This window comes from Neopelma chrysocephalum, unplaced genomic scaffold (assembly GCF_003984885.1).
Source record: "Neopelma chrysocephalum unplaced genomic scaffold, ASM398488v2 Primary Assembly neopelma1_91, whole genome shotgun sequence".
Taxonomy (NCBI): domain Eukaryota; kingdom Metazoa; phylum Chordata; class Aves; order Passeriformes; family Pipridae; genus Neopelma; species Neopelma chrysocephalum.
Genome location: NW_020897753.1, coordinates 496381 through 511626, shown reverse-complemented (window position 1 = coordinate 511626; position 15246 = coordinate 496381). Strand labels below are relative to the sequence as shown.

At 36.2% G+C, this 15246-nt stretch overlaps 1 protein-coding gene across 12 annotated transcripts in view; it reads right to left on the bottom strand.

Moving 5' to 3' along the window:
- Window positions 1-15246, bottom strand: part of KIF16B (kinesin family member 16B) — a 135038-nt gene that overhangs the window by 41053 nt on the left and 78739 nt on the right. For 8 of the 12 annotated variants that reach the window (XR_003535865.1, XR_003535866.1, XM_027693312.1 and 5 more), the window contains 4 exons: window positions 12503-12661; window positions 11548-11653; window positions 10953-11003; window positions 4143-4265 (listed from right to left, as the gene is read on the bottom strand). Coding sequence is in view for 10 of the 12 variants with exons in the window: in XM_027693312.1 (XP_027549113.1) it covers window positions 4143-4265; window positions 10953-11003; window positions 11548-11653; window positions 12503-12661 (439 nt within the window). In the remaining 2 variants the exon portion in view is untranslated. Of the gene's footprint in view, window positions 1-4142; window positions 4313-5811; window positions 9966-10952; window positions 11004-11547; window positions 11654-12502; window positions 12662-15246 lie in introns of those variants that run through there. The other 4 variants (XM_027693309.1, XM_027693310.1, XM_027693311.1 and 1 more) reach the window with 2 other exon arrangements.

The window sequence follows — 15246 nt, the reverse complement described above, 5'->3', positions numbered from 1 at the left end:
TTTTACGTTCCTTTGTTTACTTTCCTAACTCTTGTAATGAGACTAGCAGGTAATTACATAATTTTATTGTTATTACAGCTGATATTATTGAAAAATGAATTTCAAAGCTAAACAAAATCCTAACTGGTTCCCAAAGCACAGCAATAATGTTATTAGGACAGACAGAATCAAACTCTACTTGTATAAGGAGAATTACAGCATATCTGGCATACGAGTAGCATTTCGAGAACAGAGCTTTTTACTCCTATAGCTGATCCAACCAGTTTGGGCTGGGATTCTTTTCCCCCATTTAAAAAAGCTGTATGACAGACTATACACTCTGCAGGTATGAGACAGGGACATGTGCAGATCTTTTGAACAATATCAAGCAAAGCAATTTTGAAAAGGTCTTTTTTCATAATTTGCTAATACAGTTAAAAATATTTTCCTGATAACAAAACCTATATGGTTGAATAAATCTGTTAAGACAGATTTTTGAAATATTCTTATTGAGGCACTGCCATGATCTTAAGACTTCCCTCAGAATTGTGGGGTTTGTTTTTTTCATTCAAACACAACATTTCCTAGGTAAAACCTATAAATCTGAAAGGAGATATTACAGTCCTGTCTCCTTATCATTTCTTCTCATGATGACTGACAGAAAATAACCTAACAGACATTTTCATTTCATTCCACTGCAAAGCACATCACAGAACTTGCTCTCTTTATACTCAGTAGGAACAGAAGTAAAATCATGGCAAGGGAAAAAAATAAATATTCCACCTAATTCTGAAAGCAATTAGAACAGAAAATGCCCACTTTGTTTATCTGGGCTGGTTAAACTGTCTACAGTCATTGTGAAAACTCCTATTTCTCGAAAGGGACCTTGATGAAAGGGACCTTGTTCTTTACACTGCCAATGAAAACATCACCTGAAAAGCTGAAAGCTTGCTAAAAATTTCTTATAACTTTTTTTTTAATTTATTTTTTATTGAGGACATTAATGTGATAGAGTTGAGGGAATATTGGACTTTTTCTTCTTACTAATTTAGGTAGTTCTGGGCCATGCATCATTTTCTTTAAGAACTATACATCAGTGAACACTGCTGCCACTTTCCTTCCACTCTGCAATAGTTCACTACACTCAGAAAGAAACTTAGATTAGAAATGTGGACTTTTTGAGAAGCCCCACCGTGGCATTTGGCTAAAAGAAAGCACTGCTTTGGGGTGCATCTGCCTGTAATCTTCTCCCACAGAGAACTTGTCAGACATGACTGAAAGGCTTTGAAAACACCAGCAAAAGAGCCAGTTTTGAAAGGATATCAAACAGGATAAATAAAAGGAGAGCACTTGGAACAATGAGGGAAAGCTGAATGAGAAGGCTCATCTACAACTTTCCCTTTTGTTAGAGGATCCCTGCAGGGCTGTGCTTGATACCCAGCTTTGTTTCCACCACCTGCTCTCAGGAGACCCTTCGTGCCTCTATGTGACCTGGAGTTCTACCTACTCTGCTGCCTCACTGCTCCTTCTGCCATCCATAGGTACTGCAAACACAGGCACTGTCTGTAACAGATGCCAACAGTTTTATTGATGCAAAAGCTCTTCCCACACACTGTTTGTAACACAGCCTTGTCTGAATATTCTGCATATCACAACAACATGAAAGGAAGGAGAGAACACAAGAATAGTTCTCTGGCATTCTAACTTGGCTCTCACATAAATATGTTTAGACCTGATTAAATTATTACTGAATTTAAAGACAACATATAAAACTGTCGCTCAAATGGAAGTTTTTTTGGAAATGCATCAATTCATACAGAATACTTAATAGCAGAGCAGCACAAACAGCTCTGTGACATATCCTGCTGCAAAAGAAGGTGCCATCTGAACTCTAATAAAGTATGGGTTTGTTTCTGTTTTGAATTCTCTCCAGTAGGTTCTTGTGGGATTCACTCTACATCTTAAAGTAGGACCTGTATCCAGCGAGAGAACCTGAGTGGACAGACCATCTTGCTGGCCTGCTCCCATACATGCCCAGATAGACAAGATGCTAAACCTGCACTAAAAGGAAATATTGTTGGATGGTATGTTAGGGTTGAAAGACTTATGAAGTGAATGTGATGCTGCCAAGAAAAGTGGAACTCATTCTCTCTCTTTTGGTACATAAGCAAAATAATCTTTACTATTGCATGTCACAAGAAGAAATGTATACATCTGTTATATACAGAAATTAACTATATTTGCTCCTTTTTACAGCAACATGCAGGATTTAACTACAAACACAATGACTAGAAACACCTTCTGAGGAAAATACCTCTGAGATACCCAGGATTCACAGGTTTGGGCACTTAAAATTCCATTCAATCATCCCTTGTCCCTTTGTCAGATTCCAAAGTGCTATTACATGCAAATAGGTCAGCAACCCATTTTTCCAAGAGCAAGAGGACCCTTGCTGAAGAAAGCTTGGGAGCTAGCAAAGGAAATGAGACTAGCAACACCTCAGCCCTTCCCCAACACTGACATTTATTTCATATGAGATCACTTGAAAATAAACTTGAACTAAGTAAAGTAAGGCTGAAATTTGAAATTATTTCAACAGTTGACATGGTATTCTGACCCATCAGGAAGAAATTAAATAAAGAGGTACATGTTCCCTCCTCTCTGTCATGGTTTCCTATTTTCCTAATTTTTAAGGGGAAAAAAAATCACTATTCCATGTATTCTGATTTTCTGCAGAATAACTGTAGGAGCATCTGAAGATTAATACAGATCAAAATAGAGCTGGGAGCTCTGCAGGTAAAAGGTTTAAAATAAAAGAGTTTGTGGAAGGTCTGTGGATTGTAGTGTGGAGTTAAATCCTGATCATAGCAAAAGCAGTCCACTGTGACATAGAGACCTGGAGGGAAAGGAAAAAGCCTTAACAGTGGATCAATTCACGTAAGGGAGTGACTGTAAGAAACATCCCCAAAACTGCCAAACTCCCAAACTACACATACATTTTCAACTGTTCCTTCATTGCAGATGCCTACATGGGTTTTAGGGATGAAGGGAGAATACCTGGAAAAGAAATTCACCAACTTATTAAGAAGAGAAGCTACTTTTTTACTTTATCTGTTATCTTGACTAACCATCACCTAGTCTAGTAAATCCCATGTGCAGAAACTAGTTGGTGAGAACAGTCCTAAGGGAAGTTTCATGTGCACTTCCTCATCTCTCAACATCTCTCTGGCTCTGGGTTTTTGCTGGCCTCAGGAAAATCAAAGTTCAACAGGCAAAAGGAGGTATTCCACCCAAAAATTGAGCAGTATGTTTCAAAATGAAAGTTTAATTAGAACAAACAGAGCTAACGTAGCCCATCTTAATAAAAACCTTTGTAAAAGAGAACGTGAGCACAGTTCAGAAATGGCCCTTCACACTGTGAGGGAGGTCACTCCTCCACCTCGCAGCAGCTAACGAAGCATCTGGCAGTACATTCAGGAAGGAGGCTGCCAACTCTGTCTCTGATGCCACGTACATCAGTTATGCTACATGTCCACATGTACTGAGAGCACATTTCCAATTAGACTTTACATCTTGCTTTGGAAAAACACTGGCTGAGTACCAGAGGAAACAAAACAAATATGCTTTCCCCCCCAACCCCCAGTATTTCTGCACAGAAGATCAACTGAGAAAGCCACGGGAATGCAGGGGAAGCAGATAACAGTTTGGAGAAGTGACACTTTGGAAATGCAGGGTGGGAAGTATCAGAACAACAAAGAGAGCCTGAAAGGAATTAAGCCTTTGTTGTGCATATGTGCAAAATACTTTAATTATGCTTTCATTATTTCAGGTAAATATTTCAAGCCTGAACTTTTTCCATACCTGACATTTGCATCTCAATAAAGGGCTTTCCTAAAAAAATATGAATTTAATCCTCATCTCTGCAACACTTTGAACTGAATTGACATTGGCTCAGGAACTGCTCAGCCCAAGACTTTGGCCACCAGCCTCCTCTGTACAATCAATCCACTCGGAAAATACCTGTCTTTATAGTGTCCTGTGCATGTCTTCTCACAACCTCTCTTATTTAGCAGTATTGAGGACACTTTCATAACAGAAAGAGAATCAAAAATTGCACTCAGTGGAACAAAAACATTAAAGAAAAGTAACTGAAAAGCACTTACCTTTATTTCAAACTCATAGTGCTCATCCTTTCCCTGCCCACACAGGACATACCGTGGAATACTAATTTTAATTGGGTCCTTTAGGTCGTCTGGATTTGCTCCCAGTGAACGACAGACCATCCGCTTTCATGTGCATACCAAATAGGGAGAACAAAGGAAAACCAAAATCACTACATAAGGAAAAAGAGAAAAGAACTTCACTAAAAACAAGGATGTGTTCTTGGCCAGAAGAGCAGGAAAAGAGAGCATGGAGGAGGCAGAAATTACTTCTAAAATGAAGTAATCGTTTGAAAACATAGTGGATCTCCTTTTCTAAGCAAGCCCCAATATTTTTTTATGCATAAAAATTGTATTCAAAAATATTCCTTTCTTTGAAAAGGCATTTTCAGTTTAGATATCAAAAACAAGGAAAAGCAGAAGACTTTGTAATAACCCTCTTCTAAAAAAATAAGTATATTAATCAAGCCTTCAAAGTCAACCATAATTTCTGTATGTCTTTACATAATAAACGTGTTTACAATATCATGCAAAGCTGCAAGGGGTCTAAGCAATTCAGAAAGCTCTTGGATGTTAAAAATCCAAACTCATTTTATAATTAAATAAGCAATCCACTGTCAGAACAGTTTCCTACTATTTTCTTTAAATCACATCTAATTATCAGAAAACTCAGCTACGATGAATTTGCACAGTCTGGACGAAACAATCTAAAAAGGTATCTGTAATGAGGGTCCATTACTCTGACCAACAGCCAGATGGAATCTGTAACTCTGAAGTTATGTCAAAACCAAAATCTTTTTGAAACTGAAAAGATTAATGCTCTGCAGTGATTGTGTCCAAAAGTAGCATAAGCATTTAGAGTGAAAAAGTACAGAATCTGCCTTTCAGGAAGTCCTCCATTTGCTCCATTGAATGTATTTGGTCTGAAAACCTTAATGAACTCACACTTAAAAAAACCAGCAGCATCATGACAAATACAATTTAACAACAAAAGACTAGAAAACTATCACTTTAAAGTTATGGTTATAATTTTAAAGTGATAGTATTTGTATATGTGACAGTATCTGATGTATTTGTATTTAGCGCTCCATCACTTGATCTGTAACTGTATTCTCAACATTCATTTCCTTTGTTGCAACTCCTAGTGACTTCTAGTACGCGCGATACTGTGTAGGAGTTAGAGAAAAGTTTGAAACTCCTTCATAAATGCTTCTGCCTGTTCCAGGGAGCCTTTTGGCATCCTCACAGCTCTCCAGAAGGGGAGATTTGTTTCATTACTAGTCAATTACAAACGACAACGTCATTTCCCTTAACATTAGCATTAAAAATAGTGAAAAAGAAAACACAGAGAAAGTGAATTTTCGTTCCAATGGCTTTATCTAGGGGGTATTTCCCATAAACTTCCCTTTTCCTTTTCTTATTTTTTTTAAGAAAATATTAAAAAAGTTTGTTTAAATGGAAAAAAATTTAGTGACCTTTGTTTTTACAACAAATATTCTCTCCTGTCCACTTTGACCTTCTTCCACTACTCCCAACATTACTGGCTTTTCAGCTAAAACTCATTTCTGAAGCATAGGAATGTAAGCAATTCTTTCCTGGGGAAAAGAGGAGTTCATTGCCCTGACAACAATATAATCTGTTTTAAAACAACAATAAAACCATAAAGTCACTCTTAAAGCCACCTCTGTCAACACATAATTTATTGGCAGTCATTTCCAGAGAACTATTACAAACAGTAATAAGTCAGAGAGGAAAACAATTTCAAACACAAAGTGTTGTGGAAAACACACCCTAATGTATTAAATAATGCTTTTGATATTCATAAACAATGATAATTATGTTATGTTTACTTTACAGCAGAATAAAAGATATTGCTGTGAAGTTGTTCTTTTTCATAAAAGTGCAGAATATTCACTGAGTTAGATTTGAAAACAAGCACAACAGAGGAAAAACACATTATTGGGAAACACAGTATGCACAAACACTTAAATTTGGGGCATAATCTGAAAAGAAATCGGTTGCAGAAATTGTTTTCCTTTAACAGCCTTGATCAAGAGAGTCCTCCCAGATAGTGCCACTCAGTGTTGACTTTGGGCAAGGGCCAAAAGAAATGCCTCCGTGATGTCACTGAGGGAGCCACTCTTGAGCAGGACTGATATAAGGTTACTGCTCCATCTACTCCATGTTCTGTGAGATATTTGTGTGCACTTTCTTTGCTAACTCCCCCTCACTGTACCTCAAAATAATGTGACATATTTTGCTCATCTCTGGACTTGCTTAAGGAAGTAGTAAGTTTTGTAATGTAAAAAAACCCCATAATTCTCTATCCAAACCAGCGTTCATCCTTCCAGACATAACTTCCTCATCCAGTGCAAGCTATTTCTTTTTAAATCCCATATGAGTTATGTTATCATGTCTTAACATATGGTAAAAACAAATGGGAAATGTTCTTATACCAGCAGAGAGACCGAAGTCTAACTCTGTCTAGTGGAAGATTGCACCTCTGCTGGCAATATGCTTACAGAATTTAGAATTTCAGATTAGATACCACTGTTTTTTCTGCCAAGAACCATCTTCCTCAAACGAGGCAGATGGCACATTCAAGCAACAGGATTCAAAAGGTATTCAGCTCCCTTTACATGGGAAGAAACCAAAGATGGGAGACAACACAGCTTATTTATCATTTGAACATCTGACAGGGTAACAGGTAAAAAAATAACCTTGTACTAAGCCTTCACTAATGGAAATGTTTTACTAATGTTCAATAGTTTCCTTCTTTCTTGGCATGTAGTATTAAAGAGACTGTAAGAGATGCAATCTCACAGCATCAACAACCCCACTAGTAAGCAAGCAGAAAAAGATGAACGTAAGGTCAAGCACGGACAGAACTCTAGAGTTAAACTCACTCCAACTGTCAGGCTGTATCCCCAATTGTCAGCTATCCATTTACAGCATGAGAAACACATACACAGATGACAGACCCCAAAACATTTCCATGACCAAAGGTTGAAATGCTATTTAAAGCACAGCTCTTTTTGCACTTGTGACAAACTTTGATGTGAAAGTGCAATCAACCTTAAATGCAAAATTCTGAAGCAGGAGAGAATTGTCAAATCTATTCTTCTCAAAATTGCATGTATAAAAGCTGTAAATATCTGTAGTATTAAGAGCATAGAGTGAATGTAAGATATAAAAATTTGCAGATGTTTTGAAAATTGATTGGGATCAAGGGCACGAAATAAATGAGGAGCATGAAAAACAGATACTCAGAAAAATTAAGGAAAAGGCAATCGAGGAGGAATGGAGAAGACATTAATGAAGACAGATAGTAGATGGAAGGAGCCAGAAAACACAGCCAAAATGGAAATCAGACGACAGAGCTGTAATTATAGTTTTCATCCACCTACCACATAATAGAAACATTTAATTTTCTCACTTTCCAAAGGAAATGTATGTACACGATAGCAGAGACCCACAAAAAGCAAGCACTCAAGTAATAATTATTATTGCTAGGATGTGTGTACACAGTCTATGGCATTCCTTTAGAGGCTCAAAGGTCCCTTTTGTCTATTGATTAAAAAAAAGAAAACAAAAAAGGATTTTATCAATATTCATTACCCTCTTATTTTGAATGTATCTAAACGTATTTGGATTTCAACACCTAGTCAGATGCATAATTAGCCAAATGGCTTCTTCACTTGAACTGAATGTTAATTTCCAGATTTCCGAAGGGATATGCAAACTGCTTTGAAGAATTGATGGGATGACTGTCAGTTGAGTATTTATTTCTTTTTCGCAGTATTTAGAAAAAGCAGTTCCTGAATCAGATCCAACCTTGCTCTTTCTAGAAAACACAAGCTCAATTTTTGTGCAATTCTCTTTGTCTGGCAAAATTACACATCGGATATCATTCAAACTGTACAACTGAAGGGTGTCAAACTGTGATCGCTGGCAGGAAGCATCCCGAATGTGAGGGGCATGATTTTCCTTTAAGAGACCTATATGAGTAGTTGTAAGAACAAGAGTTCTATACACAGTCTGCTCAGCACAGTCTACTTTCACTGAGGTATATAGCAGTACATGAATGTCACCTAATGAAGGTTTAATACTTCCCATATTTTCATGGAGTAAGTAAACCAGATCAGCTAACTCAGTTTGAAATTTACAGGACAATCGCACTCCGTTTGAAAAAACCAAGTCATTTACATCTGAAGTCCAGTCAAGTGAAATCTGAATCAAATCATCTTTCAAGAGCTGGTGATTTAAATAAGCATCATCATCCACTGCAGAAATCAAAATGCTCATTATGTCGTGGCAAATTCTTTGAGTGACGTGCTTGTTATAGGTAAATATTGTGAGTAAACCATCTTCAGCAGAACACAGAAGACTAATATTCTGTCCAGCAAAGCCAACTTGAATCTCCTTTATAGAGTCAATAGGAATCTCACAAAGCAGTGACAAGGAATTCTGGCAGGTGTCTTGTTCAGCTGATGAAGCAACAACATACAGAATGGAGCTGAACAAAAGCAAGCAAGCAGGTTCTGGGTCAGGTTTTTTGCAATTGCCAACAGCAAGCCAGTAGATACCTTTCAACTCCTCCATCCTAACAGAAATCTGAGGTAAAGCACAGGTCAAAAATTCCAGTACTTTTTCCAGGGAACAGACTTGAAGCTTCAAAAAGACATCAGGAAAATGCACAAAGTTCTGTCTTAACACAAAAGTGTTTTCCAGCTCTTCATTTTTACTACAGCATGCAAATCCTTCAGGGGCTTTTCTTGTACAGGCCTCCGAGATCTCTGTGCTCACACACACTGTGACAGCCTCTTGCACAGGAGAATCAGGCTGAATGACATTTTCGGTATGAGCTTTGGCATCATCAGTAGTGTGGGACATGTCTTGATTCACATCTGACTTGAAGAACACATTTACTTGCAGGTTCCTTATAAACGGTAGATTTTTTATTAATGATACTGCTTGTGCACACCTCTTGTTTCCGTCACACAAACTTCCCAACTCCTTGATTTGTTTGGAAACCACTCCGCTGTGGAGCAGCTGACTACTGGTATTTTTGTAAAGGCAGGAAAGCTTACTGACAAGAGACCCCAAACTGGTAGTGTGTTCTGGTCTCGCATCAAAATGAGAAGCTATTGACTTAAAAGGGGTCGAATCAAAGGCTTTTTGTGTTGGAAGCTGAGAATTACTAGACTGGTCTTCGATTGTCGGGTGCACTGCATTTAATGGGCTGTTTTCTTTATAAGTTTTTGTTTCAGAATGCATATTAGACTGAGGAAAGAGAAGGCATGATACTATGTTAAAGCCAGTCTGCTCATTAGCACCCATTAAGGATCCTGCAGGAGACAGCTGTTTCGAGTGGGAACAATCAGATTCAGTTCTTGAGCTGTCACAATCTGGAGAAGTAATTATTTTATCATCAAAATGACTGAAATTTTCAACCTTGCGGAGTGAATAAGCCACGTTATTAAAGTCAGGACTTTGTAAAGAAGTAGATAAAACATTCTGATAAGAAACATTTTTACTCTTTAAAGTATTAGTATTTTTAGAGTGAATTAAACTACTTTTAATGTCACAATGACAAGCACAGCTCTCCTGTTCCGAATTACTCCTTTCATTCTGAAATGCCTTCTCTGATGTAAAAGAGCAGGAGATTCTTCCAGAACTGGAAAATAAATCCAGCATCTCTGTATATGCCTTCTGTTTCTTATGGTCTCTTACTCCTGTGTTTTCTCCATGCAACTCAGAAGCACAATTGCCACCTTTAGACAGAAATGGAAAGCCATAGTGTGGCTGCCACTGTTGACTTTTCTGCTAAAAATTTCAAAAGAAGAAAACAGAAACATCCATGTAAAATCTTCTTAAATTGAGGATTGATTTTGATTAGGTTTGAACAATCATTCAAAATTGGTACGATCTCTCAAAACGAGAGAGACAAAATCCAACAGAAGTGATTGAGATCTGATTCAGGAATGGTTGATCTTTCCAGCCCACCATTGCTTTTTCTTTGTACAGTATCCATTTCACTTGGTTTATATTTGCTTTCCTCAAAAACCATAGGAAAGTCAAAGGGTGATGCAGAAACTTATAAGCCCTTTTAGTATTTTTCCACACATACACAAAAAAGTAACCCTATACTAGTCAAGAGAGTGCAAAAAGTCCAACACAGCTTAAAAATGATAGTGTAAAAGTCCAAAAAAGTCCAAATTTGAAGTGCTGCAGCCCTCCCACTGTTAAGGTTTAATCCATAAAGGTATTTAGGATTTACTCACCAAAACAAGTAAATAACTGTGTTTCAAGGAACAGTTAGACAAGCAAATATGGTAGGAGGTGTCTAAGCCTCAGTTTAAAAATACATAAATACAGTGTACGAATCCTCCATGACAGGATTCAGGCAAACTTGCCTGGTTGTTTGTGCTAATATTATAGACACCATTACAGTAGTTCATTGTGAGTCAAAAATGTCAAGTATATGCTGAATTCAGACAATCTCTCCTCAAAAAATGTTTTTCTCCTCTAAAAATAAGGAAAGGGATACTGTTCCAAATTAAGAATAATGGCAAAACAAGGGAGACAGATCCACAATAACACCACACCTTTCAAATAAGGAAAAAGCTAGATCAAATCTGAAAAAAAAAAATCACTTTAATTCCAGCTGGAAAAATGCACTGCCGTGCCTGTTAGCCATTAATCTTGCTATGAATTCAAAATTCTAATTATGCAGCTAAACATTAAGAATTTTAATTACAGGGCATGCCATAATTTAAGACAACTATTTCATTCTGACAAATTATGACCTACCTCATACTTCAGCTTGCGTTGAACAGTGCCGTTATTAAGCCTCTCATTATCCTAAGCACAAAAAAGGTACAAGTGATTATTAAAAAGAGTGTCTTTCTTGTATAAGTTCATTTAAAAGTATTCAGAGGAAGAGACAGTCCTTTTAATAGACAAAAATAACAATTTTCTTACAAATATTTATGAAAACCATTGGCTTAGAAGTCAATCAACCCAGTCTTTGGATCAATCAGATCATCAGTTTTTGAATGAGCATTTGTTTACAAGTATAAAGTTCCATTCAGATTAACATTCATTTTTATCAACACATTTTTTCCTGACATAAAATGAAGATTTTTATTTTATCTGAAAACTTCCTATTGCCATTTACACATTATTCCCTGCCAAAACCCCCACAGAATACAACATAAACCAGCCGCTGGAAATAAAAAGATGATCAAAATCTAAAAACTGATATCCCTGATTTACTGTTTACTTTTTTTGGTAAATTAAAACTAAGTAAACATAGGAAAGCATAAAAATTATTGAAAAACAAAACTCAATCAGTGGTTTCACATAGTACATTAAAGGTCAGGATTTCCTATCCATCTCTACTCACCTTTAAACTTTCTGTAGACCAGGCCACACTAACATCATTATCCTCAGCTTTATGATGAATATTCTGGAGCCTTCTCTGCACTTCTTGTTCAATAAAGGCATTTATCCTTCAAGATACAGAAGAAAGTGTGTGTGTGTAAAAAGAGTGTATTTTACATAAAAGTTAAGACAGACTAAAGAGCTCTTTGAAATGCTTCTAATACTAAGTACTGCACAACTTTTAATTAGCAGGCTTAATGTTAGACCAGTTTTATCCCTCCATAAGGAACACAGACTTTTGAGTGAGTGTTTCTCCAACAGGCAAAGGTTAGCAATTTATTATCACAATTAGACAAATTAATGGACCCCAGGTTAAGCCACTGCTACGTGTACAGTTCTACATATAAGTGGCAGTGAGACTAAGAGTGATGAAGGAGAACAAGAAGGCTGGGGTTGCATCTTCAGTAACTTCACAGTTTGCATCTATCACTGCTGTGATATCAGCAACTTGGGCTAACAAAGGTTTGGTTTTCAAACAGAAGGAACGTTCCAAGAGCTGATATCAACAACTACACATGTAAATATAACAAGAACAGATGAAACAGATTTTAGTGATACCAGGCAGCTGCCCTATTAAAAAAGGTTTAGGATAATTTAATTTAGTTTGTTGCCTTAAGTGTACATGAAGCAAAACCATATAGACAAGTAACTGTAAACACAAAACCAATTTAAATACATTTAAGCCTACAGTTTCACAACCCTCTATTCTAAAACAAACTGCACAGGAACAACAGATTAGGCTGTTGGTCATTTATAGTAGAATACAGCACACAAATTCTATTTCCAGACTAGTTCTTCAGTACAATTACAGTACTTAAATAAAATCTAATCCTGGCAGAACAGTCTTTCAAAATATTTCTTTTCAAAAGCTTTTGTTTGTATTCCTACTAAAACATTGCAGGAAGCAGGTTACCTACCTATCATCAACCAGAGGAGCAGAGAGTGGCTGTGGCTTTGTTGGGCTGGTAGGGGAAGTGCTATGGGAGAGTTTCTCTTCCAAAGTTCCATGGTTTCCTTTCTGAGCACCATCACTCTCGTATATTTTTTGCTTCAGCTGCTGAATTTCCTGGTCTAGGCTACAAAAAAAGATCTTAAGATGTAATTTGCTTTGGTTTAGAGTTGATTTCCATAGTTCTGATGGGAAGTAATGTACTTAAACTGTACATGTATGTAAGATTGTAGGTATTAATATTTATGAAGGTTTAAAAATCATGATAGTTCCTTAAGCATATTTAGATAGGAAAAGAGACAGCTCAAAGCCATGTTCCAACAGCATTATTACGTTGAATAAAACAACTTCAGTAATTTCCAATGCAAAAGGTATCTAACTCAGCACATTAAATAGTAACTCATAAGACCTAACCTATCTATTAGAATCACTTGAATAAATTTTCCTCTTTCCAGAACTCTATCAGTGACCTCAATTATTACCTTCCAGTGTGAAGTAAATGAGGACATGAAGGGGGAAAAATTAAAAACTTGAAATACTAAGCACTAATACAAAAACCCAAAGAATACCTAAGACACTGATGTGGCAAAACATATTGTAAGGAAATCTTTAAAATTCTATACTATATGTATAAATTTTATTTTCCAGTTATTCCATCTGTATATATATTTTTGAAAATTTACTTTTAAAATAAAACATCTAGTACTTATTTTATATAGGCACCTAATAAATCCTCTTTTGAATGATTCTTTGCTTTCTCTAACAAATAAATTTCATCCCAGTCAGACTTATGCACAGAATACAATATGTAAAATTCCCTTTTTTTGACTGAAAATGTCTGAGGTATTTTGTATGAAATAAAAAGCACTTCTTGCAATATTTATGTCAGTCAAAATAAACTATATGATAATAAAGTAATCTGCAGAACACCCTTTTCACTTGCAATGTAGATGAGATTAGATTAGTAACACAGTAATAATCTCCCCCATTTTCATTACAATTTTTATCTCTAAAGGTTTTTGTTTTTCTAGAGATTACTTAAAAATCAAATAATAAAAGAGGAAATTCCTGCAAAAACAGGGGAAACTATGCAAAGCTGAGACTCTACCACTTCTCCTACAATTGTATATATCTAAATTGAAGTACAATGCTACAACTACTTTATTCCATCCTGGGCGCTAAAAGAAAATTAAAGAGATTATGAATGCTGAGGCTTAGGCTGAATTGTTACTTCATTTGTAGACTACTTTTTGCAACAGTGCCAGAAGCCATCTGTTTCTTTTGATTAGCAGCAAAACAATCTTGTGTCCTGAGGGGAAGTGGATGGGAGATGGCTGCTGGATATAGGAGAGTGTTTGCATCTATGGAAAATCAATTTAACCACAAAAATCAGAATTATATTAAAGGAACAAAGCTTATCTCTTGGTTTGTAAACATCCTAATATGAAAAGATATCCCTTTTTATAGCTATGAGCTTAGTCAGTCTTGTGATGCATCCACCAGTAAGAACCGTAAACTGCACCTTGCCACTTGTGAGTGATGCATCCCATTGCCTCAGAGATGACTCTGAAGTTGCTTTATGTTCATTCTATTGCCCCAAACCTCTGCCAGTAAAGACAAAATGTGCATGCAATATCCCAGTATAAGTTCACTTCAAATTATCTTTTTGTGGGTCGTCCCTGTAGCTGAAAGAATTTGAGCTTAAATAGGATTCAAACTGAAAAAAAAACATTTTATCCAGGTATGATGAATTCTAGTCTTGTAGCATATCAAATGAATATTGCACTTAAACATTTTTAGAGACTTAACACTGAACTAGAGCCTATCATCACATAATGGGATCTAGATAAACAATAAGAAACATATATAATCCATATGCTTTCTATGGCATCATGTATTGTGCAGCGTAAACTCAAACACAAGAGCAATAAGTGACCTGAAATATTTAACACACTATCACATATTTTAAGATTTTTTCTTCTGCCTCAACATTCACAAAAACATTCTGAATTGAATTATTCAGGCCCACAGGCTATTCACTGAAAGACTTCAAAGTTTTATTTAGCTTGTACAACAGGACTTTGAAGTAAACAAGAAAAAAAACAAGGAAAAAAAATATTTTTTCACTTCCTTGGTGTCTTTTCCAAACCTCAGTCTTCTGGCTTTCAACATATTTTTTCACTTATCACACAACCCAGCAATCTCTTGAGGGCTAACTAAGCTGTCTATTTTTGTGGAACCTCCAGTTGTTTATGGCTCACTTTAGTCGAGTGAGGTGCTTAGTGTAGAAAATGAGATTTTATGTCCAAGACAATTATGGAAAATAATGGCAATATCCACTACAAAATGATAAATCAGTATTGAAAATGCTTAACTAAAATCCAAACAATGTAGCTATAAATGTTGAAAAAGTGATCTCTACACAGTGTACTGAAAGCAACTACTCTCTTCTGATAATGGTTTAACTGGAAAGCAATACAGAAGAGCTCTTCAGTATGGCTATAGGCAAGTTTGTTTTCATAGTTTTTTTTTAAATCAAGACATCTGTTTCAAGGGTTTACGAAAGAGGATTCATATAATCAGTGAAATATTAAAAAAGCAAATGACAAATGGTACCTCAAGAAAAAACCCACTTCATTGTTTCACCAATATTCACTGGTTTTAAAGTTTCAGTATTAGTAAATCAGATAAAACATTTAAAAATGACAATTC